Below are 13430 nucleotides of genomic sequence, written 5' to 3' on the forward strand. Positions count from 1 at the left end.
AAAAAAAGCTACTATAGTAACAATAACATGTCAGACTGTGGTAAGTAAAGAGATAGCTCCAAATACATTTTAATAAAGAAATCAAGCGAATTTTAAAACCGATAAGGTAAGCCTTATGTTAGAAGGTGATGTAGGCTATCGCTTCAAGAGAAATTTAATTTCAGAATTCCTTTTGATCGTATAGTCCATCCTGTTTCTTTTATCTACAGCCATCAGATACCAAAAACGGTTCGGTGTCACCTTGATCCTCCTTAGAAGCCACCAGGACACGCATTTTCCTCAGTTGTCATTTAACAAAGCGACTTCTCACCTTACGACCGGGCAGACAAACTTCACTGGTGAACATCGATCCGGCAGGCCTTCGATCGATATGAGAGAGCGAAGCATGCACTTGATCGTCTACCCCATGCCGACAGCGAAGTCCCGCTGTTGACAAGTCGGCGGACATGGGGGTGGCCGCACAGAAATGGATATAGCTGAAAACTTGATCTTGATTTTCGACAAGGGGGATTACCCGTACACATTGTTAACGTTATCCAGGTTAGTAATCAAGTTCAGGAGTTGTATTTATATCTCGCATTGAAATACTAAAGAAAGGGTTTGCTTCGCGTGAAAAGTTGAACATCATTGTCAAGTCGCAATGTTTTTACAAGTGCCCCAGCATAAGAAATGAAAATGTATTTCAATAAGAATTCCTGGAATACAGGACAGGCCAAAAAAAAAAAAAAAAAGACTTTAAATATTAAAGAATGCAAATCATAAACACTTAAAAATTAATGTCTGAAAATTTTAGCAATGTACGGCTTTTTGCTTCACACGAATTAGAAGAATATTTTTAGGTAACTGAAGGCTTTAGAGAAAAACGACTTGCACCAGCTGAAAATTTTGAAGCTCATCGAGCCCTTGGAGGAATATCATTTATTCCTTCAAGGAATAAATGATATTCCTTGAAGGAATAAACTCAACACAACTGAGTTAATTTTGTTGAGTTAACACAATTAACTCAACTTTCCTTTTTCACGTGAAAATCTTATTATGGGGGAGTGAATTATGATATTATTTGTTAGTTTCTTTTTTTAAACATAAAAAGTCCATTTCGCAAAATGAATAGGTTTTTTTTTTACCGATCCACCAGTCATTCTATTCATGTATATTATTATTATTATTATTATTATTATTATTATTATACACTGCTGGAGACTCTATGATAGGTTTTCCTGGATATAATGGAAATATTGAAAAAAATTCTACATATATTCGGCTTTAAAATAATGTTAGGTCTTTGAAATCTACTATTTCATATAACGGAAATATCGCCAACTGAATATGTACTTTTGAATGATTCCAAAGTCTGTTCTGTGTGTGTGTGTGTGTGTGTGTGTGTGTGTGTGTGTGTGTGTGTGTGTGTGTGTGTGTGTGCGTGCGATCAAAGTAAATTGGAAATATGTTATTCAGAAAACGGTTTATCAGAAATGTTAAACAATTAAACAGCCTCTGGATTCAAATTTCCATACTTGTTCGAGTATAGGCTTTTGTAAATGTCTTTAGATGATAGATGCATTTCATTAATAGCTTGAGATGGCCATCTGCTCACTGGAGGACTGAAGTGGCTTGATAAATTTCCATGTTTGTCCTCAGTACAGAGTTCTCGGATTATCTAGTTAGCCGTAACTTTTAGCTATAACATGAACGGTGTTGTGCCGACACCCTAATTTAATTCATGAGAATTACCGAAATATGAAGTGCGCAACCCATCACTAGCCACCAATTTATGAACCTCACGTATAGCAGAAGGAACGCGTTGGAAAACTTGGTTCAATAACAGTTATGGAAAGTGTTAAATTTACACTAGTGAAAATTACGTTTGCTTGACCAATTTCGTTACTTGGGTTATTTATACCGTGTAGAATTGTGCATTCAGATCCTGTCACTAATTTCATCCCGAAAAGGCATTAAGAAGGACTTCTTAATCAATTCCTTTTCCTTCGGCTGCTGATTAATGATTTTCTCCATAAGAGGGTACCTTAAGCCATCCGCTTGGCACTCGAAGGACGGCCATCAAAATTCCAGTGTCGTGCCTGCGACGAAATATCTTCAACTTTTCTTGCCGGCTTGCACTTTGTTGGTCATCTCCTAGGCAACTGGGATAATTAGAGGTTGAAAGTTGGCGTGCTAATGACGCATCCTAGCGAATTCAGGAAGGGTGTGCACGAACAGTAAGGATGACTTTAGAGTCCGCAGCGTCATTTTACCGCTTTACATCGCTGACTTAGAAAATACTTGGAATTTTCTAAGTCAGCGATGGATGAAAGAAAAAAAAAAATGTCAGCCTTGTTATAAAAAATCCTAACTGCTAAACCACGATAGAACAATTTCTCTTGAAACTCTACAAATGGACACGCCTCTGAGATTGCTTTCACAACAAATCACTAGAAAGATTCTTAGTTTGTTCCCGAAGGGACAGCAGTGTTGAACTTGGAATTAATCAAAAGTAACTCTTTGTTTTAATTAGAAGATACGACAATTCGGGAATTTGGCACTAGATGTCGCTGCCTATCCTCTGGTCACTCTTAGTTCCCAATGGATTGGGCAAACGTGGAAGCAACATTTACCCTTTTCCCCAAGGACGCGCTTTCGAGAGCAATCCTTGCACACGTCCTCAGCCTAAAATTCCGTTTGGCAGGCTTCAAGGGAGAAAGTAATTTCTCTAGTCACATGAGAAGAGCCTTAGAAGGTCGCCCTGATGAGTAAGGATGATTCATTTCTCTGCAGTGAATCCTCTTGGCTCGCTCAAACCAGAGATTCCTTGATTGATTGCTTTGGGAGCTTGCATTAACTGTATGTGTGTGTGTGTGTGTGTGTGTGTGTGTGTGTGTGTGTGTGTGTGTGTGCGTGCGTGCGTGCATGCGCGCAGGCGCACGCTACTATAACTAAAATTAATCGAGTGTAGTAGTGACAGTTCTTACTACCTGTTGGCGTATAGAGATTCAGTAATGAATTTTCCAGCAGGCGTAAGAAGTGCGTGGTACTTTGGGCCTGCGACTTCTGAGTCTCTATGTTTATTAACAATAAATTATGTAAAACTATACTCCACACAAAAAATGTACTCGCCCCCACCCCTGACGTTTTTCGTGATATGTCCTAATAAGTCAACAGGAGTTCCATAAAGTGATTTGTGGTGCTCTACAGTACGGAATTTCTTTTGTCTGAGAACCATCTCAAGAAGAAGTTAATGACAGTAAAAACAACACCGATTTTTTGAAAATATAATTTATTACATTCGTATTTTGCTAGAATGGCTTTTTATATTACACATTATTCAAAGTTAAAAAAGTTCAGAAAATTATTTTTTATTAAATAAAAAATATTTGTATTATATTTTATCCAGCAGCTTCTAGCCAGTTTTCAAAATCCGATCGTTGCGTGCGAATGGGCGAGTGTATTTGTCGAGCCCTGACAATGATAATATTAATATATATTCTAACATTTCTCTCTTCTTGCTATTAGTGTAAGAAATAAACATATATTTGGCATATGAACATATAAAATTTCTCTATTAATAAATGGAAAAATTCGTCACTGGAAGACTCTGAATCGCAAAGGCCAGACTTCTGACCCACTCATTCTAATTTTAGAATGAGTGGGTGAGAAGTCTGAGCCTCCATTTTTTATTTATTTATTTTTCATTTTGAACATTTCTGAATTCATGTAAAGGGCGAATTCGAGCAGCGAGTTTTCTCAACTATTCTTGCTATTTGCACCTGCTAGCAGCACTCAATTATTGTCTGTTTCATTGGGCATTAACAACATTAGTCTAAACATCGTATCATATCACTGACCGCATGTGGCTTAAACTGATATAAATAAATGCAGGAATTCTAATTAAGTTTTCCCCTCCAATGCCCCCACCCACACACACGCACGCACGCACACGCAAGGCAGCTTTCTGCATGCACCCATTAGCGTGAAAGTGAAGGGGAGGCATCAGAAAACTGGATTTACGCAAATAGAAATTCTTTCCTTAAAGTTTGCCAATTGGATAGACGGACAAGAAGACGCTCGCGCATCTTTCTCTGTTACTTCTCGGCAGCGAACCTTTTCTCGAAGCACCTTAATGATCTCAAACTCTCTTCCAAGAGGAAGAGGGGGAGAGTGCCGTTGCGCTCGGTATGTTGATGGAGTTTATTCATATGCAGTAGAGGATGAAAGGACGCAATTCAAATACATTGAAACGCGGAGAGTCTCGGCTAATGGTTTATGTGACACCGTTTTGCCAGCTAATTACCTTTTACAACACTCCGAACACGCTGTTCGTAATAGCACCCCTCATTAGCATAAATAAATCCGAAAATTCGCGTCCGCTTTCCTTTTTTGACACCAGGTGTCGCTATTGTGGTCCACTTGGCCGACGTCTTTCTGGATTAAGTCAATTACGGAAGCGCTATCGACGGTTAACTATAGATCGTGACCCGACTACTCTCCGTTTGAAGGAAAAAGAATTTTTGAACTTGAAAAGCAAACACTTTCTCAGGCTGCAGTAAATTAACGGTGAGGGCAAACTGAGTGAAATATTATTCATAAAGTGTTTCTCAGATTTGTCATTTTGGAACCCACTTGAGGATGGGCTGCAAAACGACTCCAGGACTACACCGCTGACGTCAAGCATAACGATTGGTGTCGAGTTGCGACGCCGTGGAATTCTTTTACGAGCTTCACTTTGCAGTAAACAGGTCTTGGGTAGCCTAGGCAACCGTAGATAAACACCCAATTAATAAAAATAGTTTCGACCCCTTCAGTATATTTGTCATTTCAAGACACGATGAACAAATACTCGACGAAGGAAAGTAAACGCTTAAAAAACTCTTTAAAAAATAAAAATTAAAAATCAAGTTTTCAAAATTTTAAGCTAACTGCAAAACAAAAAAAAAATTTAATTAAAATCGAAAGAATTCCATTTGAATGAACATTTAAAAAAAAACATGAAAAGCCAAAGAAATGAAAAAATTGAAAGAAATGAAAGCAAAAATGAAAATGCTACTTAAAAGAAAAATTTAACGTTCCTTTTTTGTCAGAAAATTCTCACCCTCTCTATATTATTATACACGTGCGTCCATTCAGTCAACCATTTTAAAACTCTGTGTGTGTGTGTGTGTGTGTGTGTGTGTGTGTGTGCGCGCGCGCGCACTAATATAAAATACAATTTCGATATGCATTAAACCAGCTCTTACCTGTTCTAAACTCTCCTCTTCTACCACCAGCTTTGCCTCCAGACTTTGCCGCGTCTCGACGAACGCCCTCCTCTCGCGCCTTTCGGTGAAGAAATAGGAAAGCAATCCCACGAGGTTCGAACCCAGGAACAGCAACAAGTTGGCTCCTAGCTGGAAAAATGAGGTGATTAGTCTGGCGAAAGCTCACGAAACACTGTGAGTTAACAAGTAGATAAGTTTACGGAGTAAGTCTTGCGTTTCATACCACGTGACATTTCATTTCATCTCATCTCGAAATTGATAGTTACCCGTGCTGGGACTGATATAAAACCTCAAATTTCAAAATAAACACGGGTTTTGTTCATAGTTGGTGGCAATCTTCAGGTTACCGCATTTCCTCGCATATTTCGCCACGAGAAAATTACAGTGCTTTCGAGGTAAATTGATTTTTCGCATTCGTTTGCACAAAATGAATTCCATAATTAGTTCAGATGAAGAGCCTGTAAAAATTCTATCAACACACTTGTCTGTCCTAACTTGTAACAACTGAAACTGCCAACACGATGACGAAATCATAGTTGAGTTTCCTGGTGTCATGATTGTAACTGCAATTCTTAAAAGCACTTGTAAAAAATTATAAAATTGATGAACATTTCATTCGCTTTATTAAAAACTGCAATTAATTAATATCATTATCCCCAAAACTTACAGACTACTATAAAATGTCAGGCGGAAATATTTATTTGTGTAAATTAATTTGGAATCCCCTATATCTAGATATTTGTCAGTTTGCCAACATACGTTATTTTCATTAAATATATTTAGGATAAAAAACGGCATAATTTTGATATAATCTAAGTTCAGTGAATCTTGATAGCTAAGCTTGAAATATATCTTCACATGAAGACCTCTTAATAATCCAATAGAAGTGTAACTCACACAGAAACACCTCAAATATATTAATTGCGTGTTTTTAAATCATCGAATATTATTTCAAACGGTGGTAATAAATCTGGTGACCTTATAGCTCGAGAAAAAAAATTCAGTAACGTCATCATTAATAGGCAACATACGCAATCATTTCTTCCTACTGGACCTAGCAATGTTTGTCTAATTCGAACATAAACAGCCAAATATTCTTAATGTTCTAGTAATAAATACAAAAATCTTTAACTGCTTTCTTCATCAGAGAATGAATTATGGAACTCTGTAACAAACGTTTGGAAATTAATAGGCAGATGCCCTTAGTCTTCGTAGAGAGTTGAGGGGCGACAATTTGGAGACTTCAGAGGGAAAGTTGGTTAAACAACAGCCGCCTTCGCGTATTTCTAAACCATAACTGGTATATTAGTATATCATGAAACTGGATAAACCATCCATGCACCGTCCATTAGTGATAGCAGAAATCAAGATGTGGAGTTTTATGTTAGGGCAGCCATCCCAAACTACAGATCATTATTACTATAACTGAAGCGAATTATTTTGTATTAGAAAATTGTAGAATTACGTCAAACCCAACTCGCTGCGAGTATCAAGCCTATTAAACTAGGCTCATTTCTCAGAGAAATTATTTATTGATTTGTTTTATTAATAAATAATAATAAAACTCACGATTTTTAAAAGAATTTTAAGTAAATTTACGATAATTACCAAAATATTTCATAATGTGACAAAATTGAAGCTTTAAAGAGCAGTATAAAATACACAGAAAACAATTCAGTCTCATTAGACTTGTTTCGTTTGGCTTTCGGCAGCAGTGAAAACGCCCTCTCACTATAGCTGAAATTATTGCGGAATTATATGAAATGAATTTATCAATAGCAATAGCGTAAGGGCTTAGTATTCATTATACTGTATATTATTCCTGGCTCATCTGATATCGTGAAACGATTCAACAGAAGAATAATTCTTCAGAAAATAAAGTCATCCTTTAACAAGTAATCCATTTAAATATCGCGTATAATAAATGACTTAAATGGCGCGCTAACAAGATTCTGCTCAGAACAGTACTACATTTCACTCGAAATACATCTGGTTTAAATGATGGCTCGTATGCAGTGATTATTCTCTAAAATTTCTTTAAAAGAAACAAAATATTACTTATGTCACAGTGAAGTATAAAATTTAATGTTACTTAAGAAATATAACTAGAGATTCTTTCTTCTACTTCTTTGAGCAGCAAAGCTATTGACGAATTTATTGTAATTTCATAGCATAGATAATGTTGTTCATAGATCATTTCTGTGAATCGTTAAAGTTGAGAGACTTTATAAATAACTAGGTTTTTAAATTTATTTAATAAAATTAGAAAAGAAGTGAAAGAATGGAATGTCGCTAAATAACAAGAGTCTATTCAAAATTTAAACCTTGCAAAAATAAAATTTTAAGAATTCTGCCATCATCACAGATGGCGCTTGAGACATCTTCTGCTTAATGCGTGCACTCGCCACAAGTCATTCAAATGTGCATCGTTGCCATATTGGAATCTGAAAGATTTATTCTACCGAAGATCACCGGTGGGCTTTGTGAACGTCTTCGCGAAGTTGTTGCACGAGTATAGCTGCATATTTTACGGATCTTTTAACTGCACTGCAACACAACCGGAAACGCATTGTCACGTGGGAGTTGTATTTTGCACCCACGTCGACAACACTGCACTTCCAGCACTGCAGCGCCAAAAAACTATTGAAACAGCAACGCCAAGCTCCACAGTAACCCACTTGGCAGCACTCCAAGCCTTCGGGAAAGGGGGGGGGGGGATTAAATGGTCTGCTTGCGAAGCGGAACAGACATGCAGAACCTGTTGGCATCTCAGACGCGGCAGTGCCTCACGCTAATCGCATGGAAATGATTCCGCTACCAAAACTCTGATAAAACACGCGCCACCGTCGAGCCGCAGTGTTTGTATTCGGTCGACACGTCGAGGATCCTCATTACGGTGCTGTCTTCAGGGGATTGTGAATTGCATGCACTCCTTATCAGACCACGCAAGGGGAACTCGCCGTCTCTATTGTTTTCATGCGGTGAATCGGCAGCCATTGAACCAGTTGTGTGTGCAAAGATTTCGATTTGTCGTTCGGCACTCTGCTGTGTTCGCTACTGTTTTCGTGTTCATCGAGGATGCAAACAAGTTTTTAAACTTTTATGAGTTATGTTGAAAAATTATAGGTAAACTAGCGATTATTAATTTTTTTTTTCCAGATCACCAGTTAAAATTTAGAACTATTTAGCTATACGAATAATGTTAAAGAAGCCCAAGATTCTGAGGAAGAAAATCTCTTATCAGATCCAAAACTTGGGGGTGTGAAAGGTTTATTTTGCAATGATTACCTTTCACCTATTCGTAGTCCTATCAAGAAGTCTTTATCCTTTATTTATTTATTTGAGAACATAAACTAATCTCTTCTAAGGCATCTTCTCCTTCTACACTCAAGCATTTCTTTTCTAAATGGAAAATTACTAAATTTCTCTACCAGAAATTCTGGTTTTGCATCCCACAACAGGTCAACCAGCAAAGAAGAACCCGTAGTTAACAGGCACAATACACTGGTCGCATAGCAAGATTTTAGTTGTTTTTGCAACAGTTACAATAGAAAACCAAAACCTATCTTATAATTGTGTGCATTATTAGGTTTACATGTAAGATGATCAGCTGTCACCTATTTTCTAATGAAGATGTTCTTGGCGCCTACACAAATCCAAGTTTTTATCTTACGACATCGGACTCTGAAGGAGTTGGCGAAGCAAAAGTCATAATGATAATGTCCGAGTGAAGGGTATTGTATACATATGATACACCAACTGATCATCAGCAACACATCATCTTACAGTTTTCGAGCAATGTGATGCTGTTATGAATCCGTTGACAGAATAATTGCTCTTGCAGCACGGCTTGTTCATATAAAAGCTTCGGATACCACGAAGCGTTTGTATGCTTCCACCTATGTAAAGAAACCAGATGAATAATGCTTCCGAATAAGGGATGTTAGCAAGGCCTTACCTGGAACTTGTCCAGTTGACGGGTTTTTTTTTTGGTATTAATGTGTTTCTCAACGGTATTCAGTAATTGGTTTCTATATCAAATAGATAAGTCTAAGTAGTCTCTCTTCCCTCGTATCATTTTTTTCTCCCGCTGGAATATTTTTGTGGACGACCTTAATCAATAGAAAGCATATTTTGACTCCATCAGAAAGAAACGTGCGCATACATGACGTGCATGTCTGAATCGTGGGCGCGCGCGGCCTGGCGACTTCCACACGTGACAACCAACAGCTATTCGAATTTGTAGACAAAGTGTTGTTTGTGAGAAAGGGTTTTCCAAGTTAGAGCACGTTGGTTTTGTTTCGAGAGCCGAACGGTCCTCAGAAAAAGTACACTCTAATAACGGGAAAAATTTGTGCCTGAATATCAGTCATACCTGTGCCTTTAATGCATAATTTACATTTTTTACCACTTAAATATTTTTAAAATGGAAACCAACCTCCAGTGCAAATTCAGAAAACGAGCTCCGTTAACATTAGGTATCAACGACCTGCAGAGTACTCTTTTCACCAAATTAGGATCACAAACATTGCATATCTGTAGAAATTACGCCAATCAGATTGCCTGGGTGAAATGGAGTTAACTGAAGCAGAGAAAGATGAGTTTTGAGATGAGAAGCTTTCAGCGGGTCTCAGAAACATTATCATCCGGGATACAGAAGAAAAAGATTAGAAATATTTATGAGTGTCAGGCATCCAGTGGTCATTCATTGCAACTGCTTCCAGTTGCAATATTTCCAATATTTCTTGGATCTGACAGCATTTTCTGTTGGATACACAGGAAAAGAATAGACAATAAAGAAAACCACTCCCGAGCTCAGGAGGTTCAGGTCTAATCTGCGATTTATGTATGACAACGGATATTTCGTGATTTTTCGGTTTAATATGAAGATTATTATGTGAATCACGTGCCTGCAGTTATTCCTGATGTGGTAATAACTCGCGCTTGGATTCCTTCAAGTTTGAAAAGCGAAAGTCAGCAAGGTGTCTTACCTGATATTCTGTGTAATACTTCGAAGGTGGAAGGATGCCCACGAGCAGCAAATGGAGGAAGGCCATCACGCCCCCGAGGGACACGCAAAGCCCCAGTCTGAAGGGAAGTAGCAAATACACCATGTAAGTGTAGAGAAGCATCCAAGAGACAGCATCACTGGGCATGCGCGGAACACTGTACAAGCTGACGTCACAGACGATGTGACCCAATTGGATGAGCCAAGCCGCGTACGGAATGAAAGCCCACACGCTCCGGTTGATCTTCCTAAGTCTCCGCAGGACCAGGAAGACGCTGCAGAAGACCAACACGAACGCCAGGAAGGCCACCTGAGGGCTGTCCACGGCCGAGAAAGTGCAGCAGTATAACGCCAGCAGCGCGATGTCCACCAGAATCACCACGTGCAAGAGGGTCTTCGAGTTCCCTCTCTTCTCGCGGCTGTAGAAGAGTCTGTAGAGCGCTTCTGCTTCCGGGTCAGCGAAAGCGAATTGAATGCATTGCGGCAGAAACCACTGGAGGCCGCTGCGGTCAATCTTGAGTTCCACATTTCCCCGTCTTAGAGAGGACTGCGACTCGGTTGCCGGCTCTTCCACGTTCTTAGACACAGTAGCGCCGTCTATTGGCGTTTTCCCATGTTCCACGTCCACGTGGTTCACAACCATGTTAGCGGCTTGTTCGTCACGAGGACAACTCACGGCAGGCGGAAGCAGTTAATTCCGTCATTGGGTCCATGGCACCTCGAACCCTGAAAGATACAAAGAGAGCTCATATGAGCACGACTAAAAACACAGCAAAAAAAAATGTAATCCACTGTACTAAATACATCTTTTCAACACAGAACTAATACGATTTGCCAAGCAGTCTCTGCAATGGACTGGTTGGCACAGTTCGGTGAATTGGTGAATGTGTGCTAACACATTCACCAATTAAAAAAAAAAAACTTGCAGCGAACCGAATATAAAGACGTAAATCATAACTCATCTAAATTAATGTTACTTCAACAGATTTCGTTTTCACTGAGAACCATCTCTAAGGACACTCGCAATTAGCATAGTGAATGGACTGGCCTTAGTTGGCTCAGCAGCAATTCTTACCGTGATACGAGAGACTGATACGGAGGTGGGTCATCTATTCCAAATAGTTCCCATATAAGAGCCGCCTTATATGGGAACTATTTGGGAACTATTTCTTGTATCCTAATGGCTATTTTAATAATTAAAACTAAACTGCACAATGGAAACAAGGTTTCCTAATGTCAACCCCGAGCACAAAACGCTAAATAACTCTAGTGTACAAGCGCCGTGGCAGTAATTTATTAATCCAAGATGAAAGCCTAACAAGGACATTTTTTGCACCACTTTAAGATGGAAATCCTTCTATTTATTTTTCTCCTGCCTAATTTCACAAGCTAGAAATTGTGCTACAAATATTTCTGCACCAGCGGGTTTCAAATCATAGACTATCAGTAGAAAAGAGAATGTTTGAGGACATTCTTAATAATGGCGGAATTGATTTTTTGAAGTTATGGCTGAAGCAAGCAAGGCTGTGGGGAGAGTTAACCAGTCTTAAATAGCATTTTTTGTAACACACACCACTCACAGACATTGCACTACAATTCCACATTTCGCTCAGGCTGGATTTCTGCTAGGATCACCAGAGGATCGAGTTCGAGGAGAGAAACTTAATTGTTCCATCGAAATCGGGAACTGGATAAAATAAAAACTAAATACACACACAGTGCTGGATGAGGAATATTTCGTAGATCGTAGATTTAAAAAGTTGGATTTTCTACTTGGAAAATGATTCCAATAAACTTTAGTGATATATTTCCGTCCCCGATTACGTGTATCGAATGTCCCTCTGCTAATAATAACACAAGAGCTATCGAGATTCGAAGTGATTGTGACATACTTGTGCCTTAGCTAACAATTCTGTAATGGTAATGGCAATGATGAACTGAAGTTTGTGAATATGAACAGAAAACGAACGATCTCCTCATTATCAGGTAGTTTGGTAGTTTCAAGAAAACGACACTTGTGGCTTGGAATATTCGACATCATCCTGGTCATTATTGAAAACTTGCAACAGCAGCAGCATTTTTACATTCGATTACAGAACCCATTCTGGATTTTAAGCAACAAAAGTGGGGAAAAATTAATGACATATACTTTTGTACTGTTGTGCTACACAAGTGTGGAAGAAAAAATACGAAGTCTAGCATTTTAATGATTATTTTCTTGAGTGATCATAGCTTCAACACGATTCAATTATAAGAGACTTCATTCATAACAGATTTCTAAAGAATATCTAAAGCAATTAGGCTTGAGCGATGTTTTGTTAAAGAAGAAAAGTATCCGACCACTAAAGACATTCACAGACGTCCATCTTGGTGAATGTTGTTTGCTTAAATGGTAGACGATTGGACGGCAGCCAAGCGGTAACCAGAGACGCTGTACACTTGGTCATCTAGTCTAGCTTTCTGTGTTTATATGAAATATGGGTACACTTATAGAAAACTCATAAAATAAAAATAAAAAAAGGAATGCAGTAACTAAAGTTGAAAAGAGTTGGAATATCTTTTGCTAAAATACTATCTTTTCTAAATGTTTTCTAGAATTAAATGCCATACAAGTGAACAACAAGCAAAGTACAGTCAATGCTATTTCTGAATTAAAAACTATTATTTAAAGATCAATTGAAATAAATAATAACATATATCTCTGCTTTAGATTTTCAAAAAGCATTTGACCCAATAAGCCATGAAAAGTTAATAGAAATATTAAAAAGGCATTCAAATTGATACAAAAGACCTCAGAAATAATATCTAAATATATAAAATAATAATAATAATAATAATAATAATAATAATAGAATTATACTGGAATCAGAAGACACAAATTATAAACGACATTAATAATGAAACTATAGATATCGAAAGAGAATAGGTGTCAAAAAAGGGTGTATAATATATCCCGCTGCATTTTTCAATATATACAGTGAAATGATAATGAATGAATGTGAATAAATTGAAATTGGAATAAAAATAAATTGCAATAGAATTAAACAATATTAGATTAATTGCTGATGATTTGGTGTTCATAGCGAAATCAAAATTAAAGTTAAAAATCAAAAAGAGTCAGAATGATGGCTTAGTAATGAATACTGATAAAACCAAGTATATGGTAATACGCT

At 37.9% G+C, this 13430-nt stretch overlaps 1 protein-coding gene across 1 annotated transcript in view; it reads right to left on the reverse strand.

Moving 5' to 3' along the window:
* Nucleotides 1-13430, reverse strand: part of LOC150106997 (adenylate cyclase type 3-like) — a 398311-nt gene that overhangs the window by 282813 nt on the left and 102068 nt on the right. The window contains exons 2-3 of the mRNA XM_090392870.1: nt 10241-10983; nt 5229-5378 (exon numbers count right to left, since the gene is read on the reverse strand). Of these exons, the coding sequence (XP_090248996.1) occupies nt 5229-5378; nt 10241-10900 (810 nt within the window). The 5' untranslated portion in view covers nt 10901-10983. The remainder of the gene's footprint in view (nt 1-5228; nt 5379-10240; nt 10984-13430) is intronic.

Source organism: Typopeltis vanoorti, chromosome 5, assembly GCF_054136105.1.
Source record: "Typopeltis vanoorti isolate ZY-2024b chromosome 5, IOZ_Tvanoo_1.0, whole genome shotgun sequence".
Taxonomy (NCBI): Eukaryota; Metazoa; Arthropoda; class Arachnida; order Uropygi; family Thelyphonidae; genus Typopeltis; species Typopeltis vanoorti.